The following is a 17,199-nucleotide window of genomic DNA, read 5'->3' on the forward strand; positions in this document are numbered from 1 at the left end:
CCTCTGACCATTACAACACTTGCGAAGCAGTTGAGTCGCCAGTCGAGAACCACCATTAAACATTGGTGGGGTTATAACTGGGGGACTTCTGGTAGAATGGTGTTTAGCTGATTGCAAGTCGGCTACGAGTAGAAGGGGACCAGTGTAGGTGCAGGTGTCAGATTGAATGTAAGATATGTTAAAGATAAATGTTGCCCATCTTATCTCGCCTGTGTCGGATGACCTGAGCTGACAATCAAGGCTAAAATAAACACAAAATAACACACCAGTCGAGAAATCACTCACATGATTGGTGTACTGCCTTTAAAAGAAATGGTGAGGACAAAAATGATGACATTACACTACGTAAGTCCAAATCAGGACAGGAAGAATTTGCGAAACAAACCTAAACAACAGTGAAGCTCTTGTTTAAATCAAATTAACCCAAACACATAAATTAAACAGGAGTGGAATGAATAGTCAAGTTACTGTGAACTGATCGGAGGGACACGCGTCACCGGGTGAAGAAGGGACGGGGAGTAGAGGAAACTATGCCCACACCTAATAGAACATGCATACTGCCCAACAAATAACCACCACCATTCATACTTCCACCACTCATGTCTAATGAACTTTTTCCTCACAGAACCACTTATAAGTCTATAGATCAAACACCCAAACATGAATGAGACTCGAAACACTACCTACATCTTCATAATTTCCGATCTTGCCCTCTTCCCAGTTGACTATGAAGAAGCCATCAATAGAATGGAAGGATGTAGGAAATAAAGACTAACAGAATGTTACAAAAAACGCAATTTCTAATAAGCATAGAGATCTCCAGTGAATCCTAGAAAGGACTGCTCTTCTAGCATTCAGCCTGTTACTGGGTTTTCGTAACAAGTAGTCAGTATCCTTGTCCAATTATCCATTAGAATTCAGTAAAAATTATTAGTGCTTCAGGATTTCAACTGGTAGGCTACTAACTAAAGGAATTAAAATTTAATAAATATATTAATAAAAAAAATTGTCTAGGCGTATATCAAATTAAATTAATCAAAATCAAAATAATAATAATCACTTCTCTCGTGTACAGTAGTATTGTGCTGAAGACACGTATCACATTTATACGTCTTAAGTACCGTCTGGTACATTAACATTTAATAATACAAATATATATAAATAAGTTTGTGTGTATGTGTAAGTGCTCTAAGTAGTTCGCTATGTCTCAAGACTCGACTAGACTTAAACCAGTGACTGACAAAGTCCTCACATCAACTAACTTCTTGACCAACCTGGCAATCAGAACAGCTTACTTGAACAATAAAACGACTGCTAAGCCCAGTAGCAATATAACAAGCAACTGCGAAACAGAATCAGGATCAAGGAGATAATATAACGACACTAAGTAGGGACCATCAGCAGATCCTCCACAAAAGTTACAAAACTCCCATACTACTGAATCTAAGTTCAGCATAAGAAAATCCCCGACTGTGACAGTATACAGATACCAGTACAAGTTAGGTTAGAAGCTACAGCTCAAGACCTGAGTTGCTCAGAGTGTCTATGTGACACACAACCTCAGTACAACGTCGAAAATCACTAAGTCTAGGCAATGTTCTGTGAACAGAGTTCTACAGAACTAACAACAAGAAAGCGACAGAGACGATCTTCCAACAAGGGCCCACAAGAGAGTGCTAGGCATGTCTTGTCAGGAATACGTCCAACCACCAAGAGAGTCCAGCCCAGACTGACTACTTCAGGCGAAGTGTGAACACCCCCCTCGATCACGTGATTGCTCCGTAGACAGCTGCTGCCCAGCAACACCGAAAAGCCGGCAGGGAAACAAGCAACGAGCGATAATTACAGTAGTTAGACAATCAACACTTGAACTATGAGCACTGAATAATATATATAAATGTTACATCCTACCTAATAATATAACTAAGTCAAATAATATTATAAAGCAATATATAATTATAAGAACAGGTAATATACATTATATACATTGTGACCCATTCAGGGGTCGCAACACAGAGTACAGGACAAATTCAAATCATTCAATAGAGCGAAAGTCCTGTGTGTGAGACATAGGAGTAATGATGTCGGAAGATCTTACATTTGAGAATCACAACAATGTTGCCTTTGCTATCACAAAGAAAATAAGCCGGATAAATAGATCTTTCAAGGCCACGGACACTGAGCCAGTGATGATACTGTTACATCACTTGTTTTTTTCAGGCTACAATATTGCTGTATACTGACGCCCCCCCCCCCCCCCCCCCCCCCCCCCGAAGGCAGGACAGATTGCAGAGCTAAAATACGTAGATAACTTTCACTGCTCAAACCTCTGAATTGCAGGAACACTTGAGGTCCCTTCAACTGTATTCCTTGGAATGCAGGCAAGAAGAGTACATAATTTACACTTGGAAATTCCTTGACAGGACTGATCCCAAACCTGAACACCAAAATCACTCCATATGACAGTAAGAGACTTGGCAGGTGCAAAATACCTCCACTAGAAAGCAGGAACGTGAGGAGTGCATTAAGAGCTCGGTGAGTGTCGGTGGTACCTGACTTCAACCCCCTCCATCCGTGCTTAAGGGGAATTATTAACAGATCCCTAGCAGTCTTAAAGAGGGAACTGGACAATTTCCTCTAATCAGTGTGTGACCAGCCGGACTATGATTTTTACATTGGAATGCATTCAGCCAGCAATAACAGCCTGGTTAATTAGGCTGGTCTGGGACTGGGCTGCAGAATACCGAAAACATCCTTCCTGAATCCAGGTATTCTCTGCGATTTTTGCCACCTGTTTTTGTTTGTGGAGACATACTGGTGTTTGAGGATGCTTGCTGATATTTGGCGTTGCTTGCTATTTTTGTTTTTACTTTGTGACATTCGGATTAACATAAGACTGTAAAGAAGGTGACTCGTCTATGAATTGTTGCACCAGTATTTGTAACCACTGGTAACACTTATGACATTCTTCCTGTTTACACTGGGAGACAGTATTTTGTTAATCTTTAGTGCTTAATACCTGGGTTCTTAGATTAATATTTTTATGTGGAGGGTCTGTCTGTAGTTCGTAATTTGTATCCGTGAGGGAGACATGCGATTACAGTCAAATTTTATTAATGTTTCACCCATGCACTGGACTTGATAAAGTGTTTGATCACCATGCTTTCCGTTTTCGTCAGAAGTTATTCCAGTGTGCATGTTTTTAACCAGTTCCTCCAGATGTTAATTATGATGTATCTCTCGCCTGTGCTCCAGGGAGTAAAATTTGGGAGACTTGATGTACTCTTAATAATTTAGGTGTACACGATAAGTTCAATAATAATTTCTTTAGAAGCTGCTTTTTTTTTTTTGCATGAGAGATGCGATGCTTTACCGATATGTGATTTCTTGTGTTGCAGGAGAACACGAGAAGCAGCTCCCTGGCGGCGGCGGCAGCGGCAGCTGCGGCGGAGCGCGATGCAGAACGAAGCACCAGTAGCAGCAGCAGCAGTAGAGTAGAGCTGGACACAGGTACCGAGGAGGAGGACGATGAAGACGACGATTACGATGATAATACTGACGTCGACACTGCCTCCACCACCACCACCACCACTACCACCACCACCGCTACCACCACCACCACCGCCACAACTACCACCACCTCCACCTCTTCCTCCTCCACAACCACACCCACCACCACCACCACCACTACTACCACCACCACCGCCACAAGTACTATCACCACAGCCACAACAACTACTACTCCATCTACTCCTTCCACCTCGCCTCCCCAGCCGGGCAAGCGCAAAGCCGAGCCGCTGCGAGACGGTAAAGTAGGTGTGGCAATAGTCAAGGATAGTACGGATAGTCCGCCTCCCAAATTACCCAGACTAACCTCACCAAAATCCCCCTCACACGCCCGAGAAGACCAACACAAATCCCCTAAGACGCCGCAGTCAACGGGTACACCCTCAACCCCAACTTCTCCAGCACCACAAACGCCCAAGACGCCCAAGAGTCCGCCCCCCAGCACGCCCACATCAGAGCCAGCGACGGGGAAGGCCGCCCACGAGCCCGCGGTACCGGCAACACCCGACACTCCACATGTCAACGGCGAAGCACTGGAACCACTCACGCAACCCGTCAAAGAGGACCACGAAGCAGGCGTCTACGACGGCGAAAGCCTTGAAGAAACGGGAGAAGACGTTGGCGAAGAGGAAGATGAAGAAGAGGAAGAGGAGGAGGTAAGCCAATACTTTTATATTCCCCGTGTTAGTCTTAGCGACTAATCTTGGCAATCTCAGCCAACAACACAATTATATCACAATTTGAAGTGTAAACTAGACGACACTGCTCAATCCTGGACCAGTGTTAAATTATGAGTGATTTATGAGTGTCGGTTAAGTGGCTGTTAAGCTAATTATGAGTGACTTATGAGTGTCGGTTAAGTGGCTGTTCAGCTAATTATGAGTGAGTTATGAGTGTCGGTTAAGTGGCTGTTAAGCTAATTATGAGTGAGTTATGAGTGTCGGTTAAGTGGCTGTTCAGCTAATTATGAGTGACTTATGAGTGTCGGTTAAGTGGCTGTTCAACTAGTTATGAGTGACTTATGAGTGTCGGTTAAGTGGCTGTTCAGCTAATTATGAGTGAGTTATGAGTGTCGGTTAAGTGGCTGTTCAGCTAATTATGAGTGTCGGTTAAGTGGCTGTTCAGCTAATTATGAGTGAGTTATGAGTGTCGGTTAAGTGGCTGTTCAGCTAATTATGAGTGAGTTATGAGTGTCGGTTAAGTGGCTGTTAAGCTAATTATGAGTGAGTTATGAGTGTCGGTTAAGTGGCTGTTCAGCTAATTATGAGTGAGTTATGAGTGTCGGTTAAGTGGCTGTTCAGCTAATTATGAGTGACTTATGAGTGTCGGTTAAGTGGCTGTTAAGCTAATTATGAGTGAGTTATGAGTGTCGGTTAAGTGGCTGTTCAGCTAATTATGAGTGAGTTATGAGTGTCGGTTAAGTGGCTGTTCAGCTAATTATGAGTGAGTTATGAGTGTCGGTTAAGTGGCTGTTAAGCTAATTATGAGTGAGTTATGAGTGTCGGTTAAGTGGCTGTTCAGCTAATTATGAGTGAGTTATGAGTGTCGGTTAAGTGGCTGTTCAGCTAATTATGAGTGACTTATGAGTGTCGGTTAAGTGGCTGTTAAGCTAATTATGAGTGAGTTATGAGTGTCGGTTAAGTGGCTGTTCAGCTAATTATGAGTGAGTTATGAGTGTCGGTTAAGTGGCTGTTCAGCTAATTATGAGTGAGTTATGAGTGTCGGTTAAGTGGCTGTTCAGCTAATTATGAGTGACTTATGAGTGTCTGTTAGGTGGGTGTTCAGCTAATTATGAGTGAGTTATGAGTGTCTGTTAGGTGGCTGTTCAGCTAATTATGAGTGAGTTATGTCTGTTAGGTGGCTGTTCAGCTAATTATGAGTGAGTTATGAGTGTCTGTTAGGTGGGTGTTCAGCTAATTATGAGTGAGTTATGAGTGTCTGTTAGGTGGGTGTTCAGCTAATTATGAGTGAGTTATGAGTGTCTGTTAGGTGGGTGTTCAGCTAATTATGAGTGAGTTATGAGTGTCTGTTAGGTGGGTGTTCAGCTAATTATGAGTGAGTTATGAGTGTTGGGTGTTCAGCTAATTATGAGTGAGTTATGAGTGTTAGGTGGGTGTTCAGCTAATTATGAGTGAGTTATGAGTGTTAGGTGGGTGTTCAGCTAATTATGAGTGAGTTATGAGTGTTAGGTGGGTGTTCAGCTAATTATGAGTGAGTTATGAGTGTTAAGTGGGTGTTCAGCTAATTATGAGTGAGTTATGAGTGTTAGGTGGGTGTTCAGCTAATTATGAGTGAGTTATGAGTGTTAAGTGGGTGTTCAGCTAATTATGAGTGAGTTATGAGTGTTAGGTGGGTGTTCAGCTAATTATGAGTGAGTTATGAGTGTTAAGTGGGTGTTCAGCTAATTATGAGTGAGTTATGAGTGTTAGGTGGGTGTTCAGCTAATTATGAGTGAGTTATGAGTGTTAAGTGGGTGTTCAGCTAATTATGAGTGAGTTATGAGTGTTAGGTGGGTGTTCAGCTAATTATGAGTGAGTTATGAGTGTTAAGTGGGTGTTCAGCTAATTATGAGTGAGTTATGAGTGTTAGGTGGGTGTTCAGCTAATTATGAGTGTTAAGTGGGTGTTCAGCTAATTATGAGTGAGTTATGAGTGTTAGGTGGGTGTTCAGCTAATTATGAGTGAGTTATGAGTGTTAAGTGGGTGTTCAGCTAATTATGAGTGAGTTATGAGTGTTAGGTGGGTGTTCAGCTAATTATGAGTGAGTTATGAGTGTTAAGTGGGTGTTGAGCTTGTCGTGCTCATAACATTCCAGTTGTAAGAGAGGGAAGAAGTACAATTAATAAGTGGTAAAACAACACTGTTTTATAACAGTGAAAAGTTTGTAAGTATTTTAGTATTTAATGAGTTTCCTCCATTAACATTGTTTTGTCCTCTCAAAGGAAGGTTTGTAATGCCGGTGAGGGACTCTTGATCCTAAGAATTGGAGCTGATTCTCCATGCATCAGCAAGTTAGGTTGAGGGAAGCTGTGGGAGTTATTTGGACTTGCAAGTGTTTTTCACCCAGTAAACTTTCAAACCTGAGGTGGTGCAGCGCTTTCCATAAATATAACTAATAATAATGTATGTTGAGCAGTAGCCTCAAAGCTCACCCATTTCTACATATCAAAATTAAACTTTGCTCCGTCTTGTTATCAGTAACTTCACTTTTATTAGCATTTAGAGGAGCAAATATTGATTCTTGCGTACTTCACACCAGTGTTTATGTCAACGTTACAAGAAAGGGACACCTAGTTGAGGCCTCATAGCCCCTTGCATAGTTTCTTCATTCTTTATCAACCTGTTGTACTGTGATTCCTGGCCTCCAGGGCACGGTCACGACTACTATTGAAAATATTAATACTATTTTCCTCCCCTTCTCTTCATGGGGACTATACTTTCAATAGTCCCCATGATACAATATATATATATATATATATATATATATATATATATATATATATATATATATATATATATATATATATATATATATATATATATATATATATATATATATATATATATATATATATATATATATATATTAACACATCGGCCGTTTCCCACCAAGGCAGGGTGACCCGAAAGAGAGAAACTCTTATCATCATTCACTCCATCACTGTTTTGCCAGAGGCATGCTAACACTACAGTTATAAAACTGCAACATTAACACCCCTCCTTCAGAGTGCCGGCACTGTACTTCCCATCTCCAGGAATCAAGTCCGGCCTGCCGGTTTCCCTGAATCCCTTCAGGTAAACCAACAAGAATATATATATATATATATATATATATATATATATATATATATATATATATATATATATATATATATATATATATATACAAATAACACTGCGACTAGCCACAGACTCGGACCCATGTCGTTTTGGCCCGCCTCATGGTGAGCGAAAATCACTTGACGCTGTAATCCACAGGACCACCAAATCCTACAAAAATCAAGCACTCAGCAGAGTTAGGTGTTTTACCTTGATCCGAGTACATACGGGGTTGTGAGTGCCTCTGAGCTAATTTCGTTCTACTCTCTGTTGTACTAGCCTTTACGAGCAGTATTTATATTGTTACCACAAACGAGTGTTATTTAATCAATAGCAATGCAACTAGCCAAGGACTCGAACCTATGTCGTTTTGACTCGCCTCATGGTGAGCGAATATTACATGACGCTCTAACCCACAGGACCACCAAATCCTACAAAAATCAAGTACCAAGCAGAGCTAGATGTTTTACCTTGATCCGAGGACATACGGTGGTGTGAATGCCTCTGAGCTAATTTCATTCTACTTCCTGTTTGGTGTGCTAGCCTTCACGAGCAGTATTTATTTTAATGTAACCATGAACGAGTGCGACTAGCCAAGAACTCGAACCCATGTCATTTTGGCTTGCCTCGGTGAGTGAAAATCACATGACGCTCTAACCCACAGGACCACCAAATAATATAAATATCAAGCACCCAGCAGAGCTAGGTGTTTTACCTTGATCCAAGGACATACGCTCACCATGGTGCGGACCAAATCGACATGGGTTTGAGTCCTTGGCTAGTTGCAGTGTTGTTATTGATTAAATACCACTCATTCGTGGTTACAATAATATGAAATACTGCTCGTGGAGGCTAGTACACCCAACGGGGAGTAGAATGAAATTAGTCACCCACAAGAGTCCCCAGATCAAGGTAAAACACCTAGCGCTGCCCGGTGCTTGATTCTTGTAGGATTTGGTGGTCCTGTGGGTTAGAGAGTCATGTGATTTTTCGCTCACCATGAGGCAAGCCAAAACGACATGGATTCGAGTCCTTGGCTAGTTGCATTGTTATATATATATATATATATATATATATATATATATATATATATATATATATATATATATATATATATATATATATATATATATATATAAGGGTGGCCCGAAAAGGAAAACTTTCATCATTGACTCCATCACTGTCTTGCCAGAGGCACACTTTCACTACAGTTATAAAACTGCAACATTAACACCCCTCCAGAGTGCAGACAATGTACTTCCCATCTCCAGGACTAAAGTCCGGCCTGCCGGTTTCCCTGAATCCCTTCATAAATGTTGCCTTGCTGACACTCCAACAGCACATCAAGCCCTTACTGGAAGTCCAAGCCCCTCTCACACAAAACCTCTTTTTACCCCCTCTCTCCAACTCTTCCTAGGCTGACCCTTACCCCGCCTTCCCTCCACTACAGATTTATGCACTCGAAGTCATTCTATTTTGTTCCACCCTCTCTACATGTCTGAACCACCTCAGCAACCCCTCCTCAGCCCTCTTGGTAATAGTTTTGGTAATCCCACATCTCCTAATTTCCAAGTTACGAATTCTCTGCATTGTATTCACACCACACATTGCTTTCAGTCATGACATCACTGCCTCCAGCCTGCTCTTGTTGCAACATTCACCACCTATGTTTCACACCCATATAAGAGCATTGGTATAACTATACTCTCATATATTCCCTCTTTGCTTCCATGGACAAAGTTCTTTGTCTCCACAGACTCCTAAGTGCACCACTCACCTTTTTCTAATCATCAGTTATATGATTCACCTCATCTTTCATAGACTCATCTGCTGACATGTCCACTCCTAAATATCTGAATACATTCACCTCCTCCATACTCTCCCTCCAGTCTGATATCCAATCTTTCGTCCCCTAATTTTTTTTATCCTCATCACCTTACTCTTTCCTATATCCACTTTTAATGTTGTTCTTTTACATACAATACCAAAGTCATCCACCAACCTATGCAACTTCTCTTCAGAATCTCCCAAAAGCATAGTGTCATCAGCAAAGAGCAACTGTGACAACTCCCACTTTGTGTTAGATTCTGTATCTTTTAACCCCACACCTCTTGCCAACACCAGAGCATTCACTTCTCTTAAAACTCCATCTTTAAATATTTTGAACAACCATGGTGACATCATATCTTTGTCTAAGGCCTACTTTTACTGGGAAATAATCTCCCTCTCTCCTACATACTCTAACCTGAGCCTCACTATCCTCGTAAAAACTCTTCACTGCTTTCAGTAACCTACCTCCTATTCCATACATTTGCAACATCTGCCACATTGCCCCCCTATCCACCCTGTCGTATGCCTTTTCCAAAAACATAAATGCCAAAAAAACCTCTTTACCTTTATATAAATAAGGGTAACATCCCCTACCTTTCCTAAAGCCTCCTTGTTCATCTGATATCCTACTCTCCCTCTTATTTATGTTTTACAAGTTATTGTAAAATAAAAATTCATAAAGTATACGATTATCATACAGATGCACGACAATAAATGATGCGGTCTGAAAGCGCTCAGTGAGTCTGCCTTAATTCTTTCAATAATAACTCTACCATACACTTTACCAGGTGTGTGTGTGTGTGTGTGTGTGTGTATATATATATATATATATATATATATATATATATATATATATATATATATATATATATATATATATATATATATATATGCAATAAGATCACAGTAAACAGGTGATTTCAGAATATGCAAAACAACCACTCTGAAAGAATAGAGAAATTCCAATCGCTTTCGTGACTACTCACATTATCAAGGAACTATGAAAGTAAAGCATCCAAGGAAGCTATATAAGGGGTCTGGCCAGCACCTCACTATCAGATCCCACAACGGTTAAATACCTGACGCGCGCCGACCCAACTTGGATAGGTCCTTTGCACAACTCACCCACAAACTATTCTACCCAAGAAAATTTAAAAATTATTTGTCCAGTGTATTATTAAATTCTTCCCAAATTCTATTAATTATAAATGGATCTAATTTATATAAACCAAAGGAAATATTCATATTATTGTCAAAACTGCTTTTTATGAAACAAGATTCAATTATATTCCTGTCGACCATGGACTTGCTTGATACTATTTTCTCAACTTTTTGAAAATCAATTGGATGGTTAAAATCTCTTACATGAATAAATAGAGCATTGGAATCTTGTCCAGTTCTAATGCTATATTTATGTTGTTTTAATCTCAGTTCGAGATTTTTACCAGTTTGACCGTAATAAACTTTATCGCAAATTTTACAAGGAATCTTATAGACACATCCATCAGCATTTTGGGGGGAATTCTTTATCAAAAGTTTTTTTACTGTATCAAGATTTTTCAATACAACTTTAATATTAAAAGTCTTAAGAAGAGAAGGCATATCAACCAAGTTTTCATGGTAAGGGAGAACCAACATATTTTTAGTTGAATAAGGCTGGTTGTCCCTTTTTGGATTGTAAAAAGTATTTCTAGCAACTTTAAAAGATTTATCAATTACATTTCTTGGGTATTTTAAATCATTACCTATTTCATAAATTTTGGATATTTCCTCATCTATGAACTCAGGACTACAAATTCGTAAAACTCTCAAAAACATTGATGAGAAAACAGACAGTTTGACTCTATCTTGATGCGAGGAATAATAGTGGACATAGGAACAGTTATTTGTAGGTTTTCTGTAAATTTTAAATTTGAATTCATTATTACCCTTAATAATTAAAACATCTAGAAAAGGCAATGAGTTATTTTCTTCAAACTCAACGGTAAAGTTTATAGAATGGGCTAGGCTATTTAATTTTCCTAAAACCAAACATTCCCAATTGCCCTCAAAGATTCTTTAAGTCTTATGATACACTTAATAACAATAAAAATTTGCGCCTTACTAAAGCAGACAAAATAAATGCAATAGTAATTATGAAAGAAAATGATTACCAAGAAAAAATGAATAATCTCTTAGATGATACTGAAACCTATTCTAAACTTAGGAAAAATCCCCTAGAAACCGTTAACAGCAATTTCAATAAAACAATAAAACTTCTACTGAAAGGCAAAGATGAATTAGTCAAACAATTTACTTCCACTAATCCATCTTTGCCTTACATGTATGGACTAATAAAAACACACAAACCAGGGAATCCAGTCAGACCAATTATTAGCTCCATAGGGTCAGTTTCATATAAATTATCCAAATGGCTTGTTGATATTTTGAGCCCTATTGTTGGCAAAATTTCTAACTTTAATGTTAAAAACAACATAGACTTGGTTGATAAATTAAGCTCCTTGACTGACTTAAATGATTTTAACATGGTTAGTTTTGATGTTACTTCCTTGTTTACGAAAGTTCCTGTTGATGATTTATTAAGTTTCTTATCTGAAGAACTCGTTAACTATGATTTACCATTGCCACTTCCTACTATCATTAAACTTATTAAACTTTGCATTGTTGATGCAAAATTTGTATTTAATGATAAGTTTTACACTCAGAAGTTTGGTATGGCAATGGGAAATCCTCTTTCACCTGTTCTTAGTAACCTATACATGGAATTTTTTGAAACAAGGTTACTTAACACAATCCTCCCTAATAGAGCTAAATGGTTCAGATATGTTGATGATATTTTGTGTCTTATGCCCAAAAATGTAGATATATACCATTTCCTAGGAAAATTAAATGGCCTAGCCCATTCTATAAACTTTACCGTTGAGTTTGAAGAAAATAACTCATTGCCTTTTCTAGATGTTTTAATTATTAAGGTTAATAATTAATTCAAATTTAAAATTTACAGAAAATCTACAAATAACTGTTCCTATGTCCACTATTATTCCTCGCATCAAGATAGAGTCAAACTGTCTGTTTTCTCATCAATGTTTTTGAGAGCTTTACGAATTTGTAGTCCTGAGTTCATAGATGAGGAAATATCCAAAATTTATGAAATTGGTAATGATTTAAAATACCCAAGAAATGTAATTGATAAATCTTTTAAAGTTGCTAGAAATACTTTTTACAATCCAAAAAGGGACAACCAGCCTTATTCAACTAAAAATATGTTGGTTCTCCCTTACCATGAAAACTTGGTTGATATGCCTTCTCTTCTTAAGACTTTTAATATTAAAGTTGTATTGAAAAATCTTGATACAGTAAAAAAACTTTTGATAAAGAATTCCCCCCAAAATGCTGATGGATGTGTCTATAAGATTCCTTGTAAAATTTGCGATAAAGTTTATTACGGTCAAACTGGTAAAAATCTCGAACTGAAATTAAAACAACATAAATATAGCATTAGAACTGGACAAGATTCCAATGCTCTATTTATTCATGTAAGAGATTTTAACCATCCAATTGATTTTCAAAAAGTTGAGAAAATAGTATCAAGCAATTCCATGGTCGACAGGAATATAATTGAATCTTGTTTCATAAAAAGCAGTTTTGACAATAATATGAATATTTCCTTTGGTTTATATAAATTAGATCCATTTATAATTAATAGAATTTGGGAAGAATTTAATAATACACTGGACAAATAATTTTTAAATTTTCTTGGGTAGAATAGTTTGTGGGGTGAGTTGTGCAAAGGACCTATCCAAGTTGGGTCGGCGCGCGTCAGGTGTTTAACCGTTGTGGGATCTGATAGTGAGGTGCTGGCCAGACCCCTTATATAGATTCCTTGGATGCTTTACTTTCATAGTTCCTTGATAATGTGAGTAGTCACGAAAGCGCTTGGAATTTCTCTATTCTTTCAGAGTGGTTGTTGTGCATATATATATATATATATATATATATATATATATATATATATATATATATATATATATATATATATATATATATATATATATATATATAATGTCGTGCCGAATAGGCAGAACTTTCGATCTTGGCTTAAATATATTTCATAAAATATATTTCACTGTGTTTGTTTAGTATTAAATTATTGTAAACAAATCTAAAATATATTTAGTTGGGTTAGGCTAAAATAAATTGTTCTTGTTATAATAAGGTTAGGTAAGTTTTCTAAGTTCCTTTTGGTGCAAAATTATAAATTTTTACATTAACATTAATGAAAAAAATATATCTTTAAACGTATTAGAGAAAATTTTAAAAAGGACTTAATTTTAAACGAGTTCTTGCTAATTGACCAGTTTTACATATTCAGCACGACATATATATATATATATATATATATATATATATATATATATATATATATATATATATATATATATATATATATATATATATATATATATTTATGGAGAACTTGCCCATCATAATAGGTTTGTTCCCATAGGCTCAGAGACCCTTGGCTCATGGGGAAAGAGTGCATCTAAGTTCTTTAAGGAGCTAGGCAAAAGACTCATCAGGGTAACTAGGGATTCCAGGGCAGGTAGTTTTCTGTTCCAGCGACTCAGCGTTGCTGTTCAGAGGGGTAATGCCTGATGTATTTGGGCACTCGCCCCAGTTCTGAAGAGATAGATGAGATTTTCGCATTATAATAAGTGACAAACATGTAACAATATGTACTAGTCATGTATCTCTCACATCACATGTACTGTATATGCCATCTTTATATCAACAATGTATCTCTTAAACCTTTTGTATCATATTATGTTATAAAATATACCTATTGGTATGGGAAGTGGAATATTCAAACGGCTTCAGGAAGAAATCCAAATATTCTTCCTTGAAGCCTTTTTATCCACTTCTCCGAGGCTGTGATGGGTCCCACAATTTACACCAGAGGTGGACCCCATATATATATATATATATATATATATATATATATATATATATATATATATATATATATATATATATATATATATATATATATATATATACATGTATATATATATATATATATATATATATTGGTCACTTAGCAAGAACTCATTTAAAATTAGGTCCTTTCTAAAATTTTCTCTTATATGTTTAAAGATATATTTTTTTCATTTATGTTCATGTAAAAATTAATAACTTTGTACCAAAAGAACCTTAGAAAACTTACCTAACCTTATTATAACAAGTGCAATGTAATTTAGCCTAATCCAACTAAATATATTTTAGATAAGTTTGCGATAAACGGTGAAATATGCTTTTTTTCGTTAGGTTCAGAATGATTTTTGCCAAATTATGCATACACAAATTTTCGCTTGCCTTATTCGGCAAGAGCGTTACTATTTAAGCCGAAACAGCAAGTTTTACCTATACGGCACGAAATTATATATATATATATATATATATATATATATATATATATATATATATATATATATATATATATATATATATATATATATATATATATATAAAGCACTATGTCTGGTTCCTGGTTTTGATATTAATTAAAGGTTCTATATATCTTGCTTGACAGGTGTTGGTAGCACCGGATCCAAGCTACTGGTACAAGAGGAACCCGTTAGCTGATGAGATCTTCATCACAGACGTGACGGCTAACCTCATCACCGTGACCATCCGGGAGTGTAAAACGAGACAAGGCTTCTTCAAGGGCACAGATGAGAACCAAAACTCTCAGTCGTCCATCAAATGATGTGCTTCCCTACCAAGTCGTTGTCGCTGCCAGCAAGCATGCAACTTAAGAGAATCACTCCCTAAGTGTATACTGTGCATACCCATGGAAGTATTTTGCATAATTTCAGTAGTAAGGAAGCAAGTGGTATGTGAAGTGTCGAGACGTACAGCCAGTCGGCTGTGGCATCCTCTCCTCTCGGTCCCTCGATCCCAACACTGACACCATCAGTGATTGCTGAGTTTTTATGATTTCGAGGATTAAATTCTGGCTACTGCATTAACTTAGTCCCATTATTCTGACGTGATTTTTTTTTTGTTCCCAAGGTGGTGTTCGAGAGACGCCAAAAGTATTAACAAAAGATAGTCTTCCAGTATTGGTGGTTGGCAGTAAAGACTGTGCTTGAGTAGTATATTCAAGTACGTGAAAAAAACTATACATAGATTCAGTGTGTATATTGGCTAGAGTAGGCGTTTAATTCGGTTGTGGGTGTAGAAGCAAGTTCAATCTACGTTTAATATGAATGATTTAACAGCAATTCTGGGACCATTTATGTTAGTCATAAATATGGTGAAACACAAAGTTACACCAACCCTTTCATACAATACTCAAGTGAAATCTTAAGAATCACGTCATTGGGGGAATTAACTGACGCCTGAAAGCAAGATCAGCGGCTTCACTTGATAGACAATGTGCTGTGTTCTAGTGTCCTTATTCCACTGTGAAATCTGTGTTTTGTCAGTCTACTGCGCTGTCAGTTTTAAGAGAAACATTGGGAGATACTAAAAGGTAAAACGTGTGAAAACGTCGGTTCTCTGCGGGAAAATAATGTACTCATTGTGAGTTATACACGTGGCCTTGCACCGAGGAAACAAAATGTAGAAGTGCGATAAACTGTCCTATGAACACACAGCAGGAAACAGTTTGAAGTGCTGAGGCTGTATTAACACCCAGCAGAGAACACTCGGCTTATGTTTGAAGAACTGAAAATGTTGAACATTCGGAAGACCAAGCAAGCACTTGAAATAGTTACGAGGAACTTAATGAATAGAAAAGGGTTTTCTCCCTACATACTGAGTGTGATTACCCTTGTTTAATTGTGGGTATTACTGGTTTTGCCAGTCACTATGAACATATTATGTAAACTCTTATTATCAACGTGAGAACTCTGTTTGGTTTCCATATAAAGGTTACTTGGTCACAATCGAGAGTGTACAGTCATGAGAGACATGTCATACATCTATTATTAACCTGAATCAAGGAATTTAACTGCAACAAGTCAGTTGAGTTGCGGATATTTAATTCAATTTTGTGTTTGTGTAATTCTCAAATAATTGTCAGTCCCTAAAATTAATATTCACGTTCATGTTCTCTGTTGAGATGGACATGTGGCAACAGTTTCCTCATGCCTGGGCTACACTAGACATACGTACCAAGGCTAAGTGTGAAAGCAGTTCCCTCATGCCTGGGTTCACTACACGTACGTACCAAGGCTGAGCATAGAAGCAGTTCCCCCATGCCTGGGTTACCCACTATGTAAATGTGCGTGCCAAGGTTCCCTTTATGCAGTTAGTGATAAAGATGATCATGGAGGCGGGCGAGGTGTGACTAGTCGTCATGGTTGGTAGGTGGCCCTTTTGTATTTTACCTGGATTCCTCCTCCACCTTATTGAGCCATCGTGGAACTCGTGGTACAAAGCCCTCAGGCTATTTTTTTTTTACATGTGGATTCCTTCAACTGTGTATGGGTGTCTACATGTTTTCTAAAAGGTCACATGACTGTTACACAGAATGTTCATAATTCTGTGCTACACTCATTAATCATCATTCCCTGAGTGATATTCTTGGGCCACCTCTCCTAGATCTGGCAGTTGGCTGTCACCTCGTCCATGATAATATACATATAATTATATGCATACTCTGTTTATGTTGTGTACACAGACTCGTTTAGACTTGACTTCTGACTGACTAGGGACAACACATCTTCATACTGTATATGTTGACGTAAAAGGAGCTTTATACTTTGAGGGATATGACATATTTACTTTTGTTGAAGTAGGCTTCATATTCTTATATTTTTCTGTCTGTGTTAATTATTGCCTAAATCAGTGCATTACATTTTTAATGGAAGGCTTTTATATTATTGGTTAAGGAAATACCTGTCTCGAGTCAAAAGAATGTAGTAGTTCCATTCCCAGATGATGTGTGAACGCATGGGAATGAGAGCAGAATGTAATT

At 37.7% G+C, this 17,199-nt stretch overlaps 1 protein-coding gene across 1 annotated transcript in view; it reads left to right on the forward strand.

Moving 5' to 3' along the window:
- Window positions 1–15,278, forward strand: part of LOC138852654 (uncharacterized) — a 76,532-nt gene extending 61,254 nt beyond the window's left edge. The window contains exons 3-4 of the mRNA XM_070084741.1: window positions 3,399–4,223; window positions 14,806–15,278. Coding sequence (XP_069940842.1) covers window positions 3,399–4,223; window positions 14,806–14,982 — 1,002 coding nt within the window. The 3' untranslated portion in view covers window positions 14,983–15,278. The remainder of the gene's footprint in view (window positions 1–3,398; window positions 4,224–14,805) is intronic.
- The last annotated feature ends 1,921 nt before the right edge of the window (window positions 15,279–17,199 follow it).

The sequence above is a fragment of the Cherax quadricarinatus genome, chromosome 13 (genome assembly GCF_038502225.1).
Source record: "Cherax quadricarinatus isolate ZL_2023a chromosome 13, ASM3850222v1, whole genome shotgun sequence".
Taxonomy (NCBI): Eukaryota; Metazoa; Arthropoda; class Malacostraca; order Decapoda; family Parastacidae; genus Cherax; species Cherax quadricarinatus.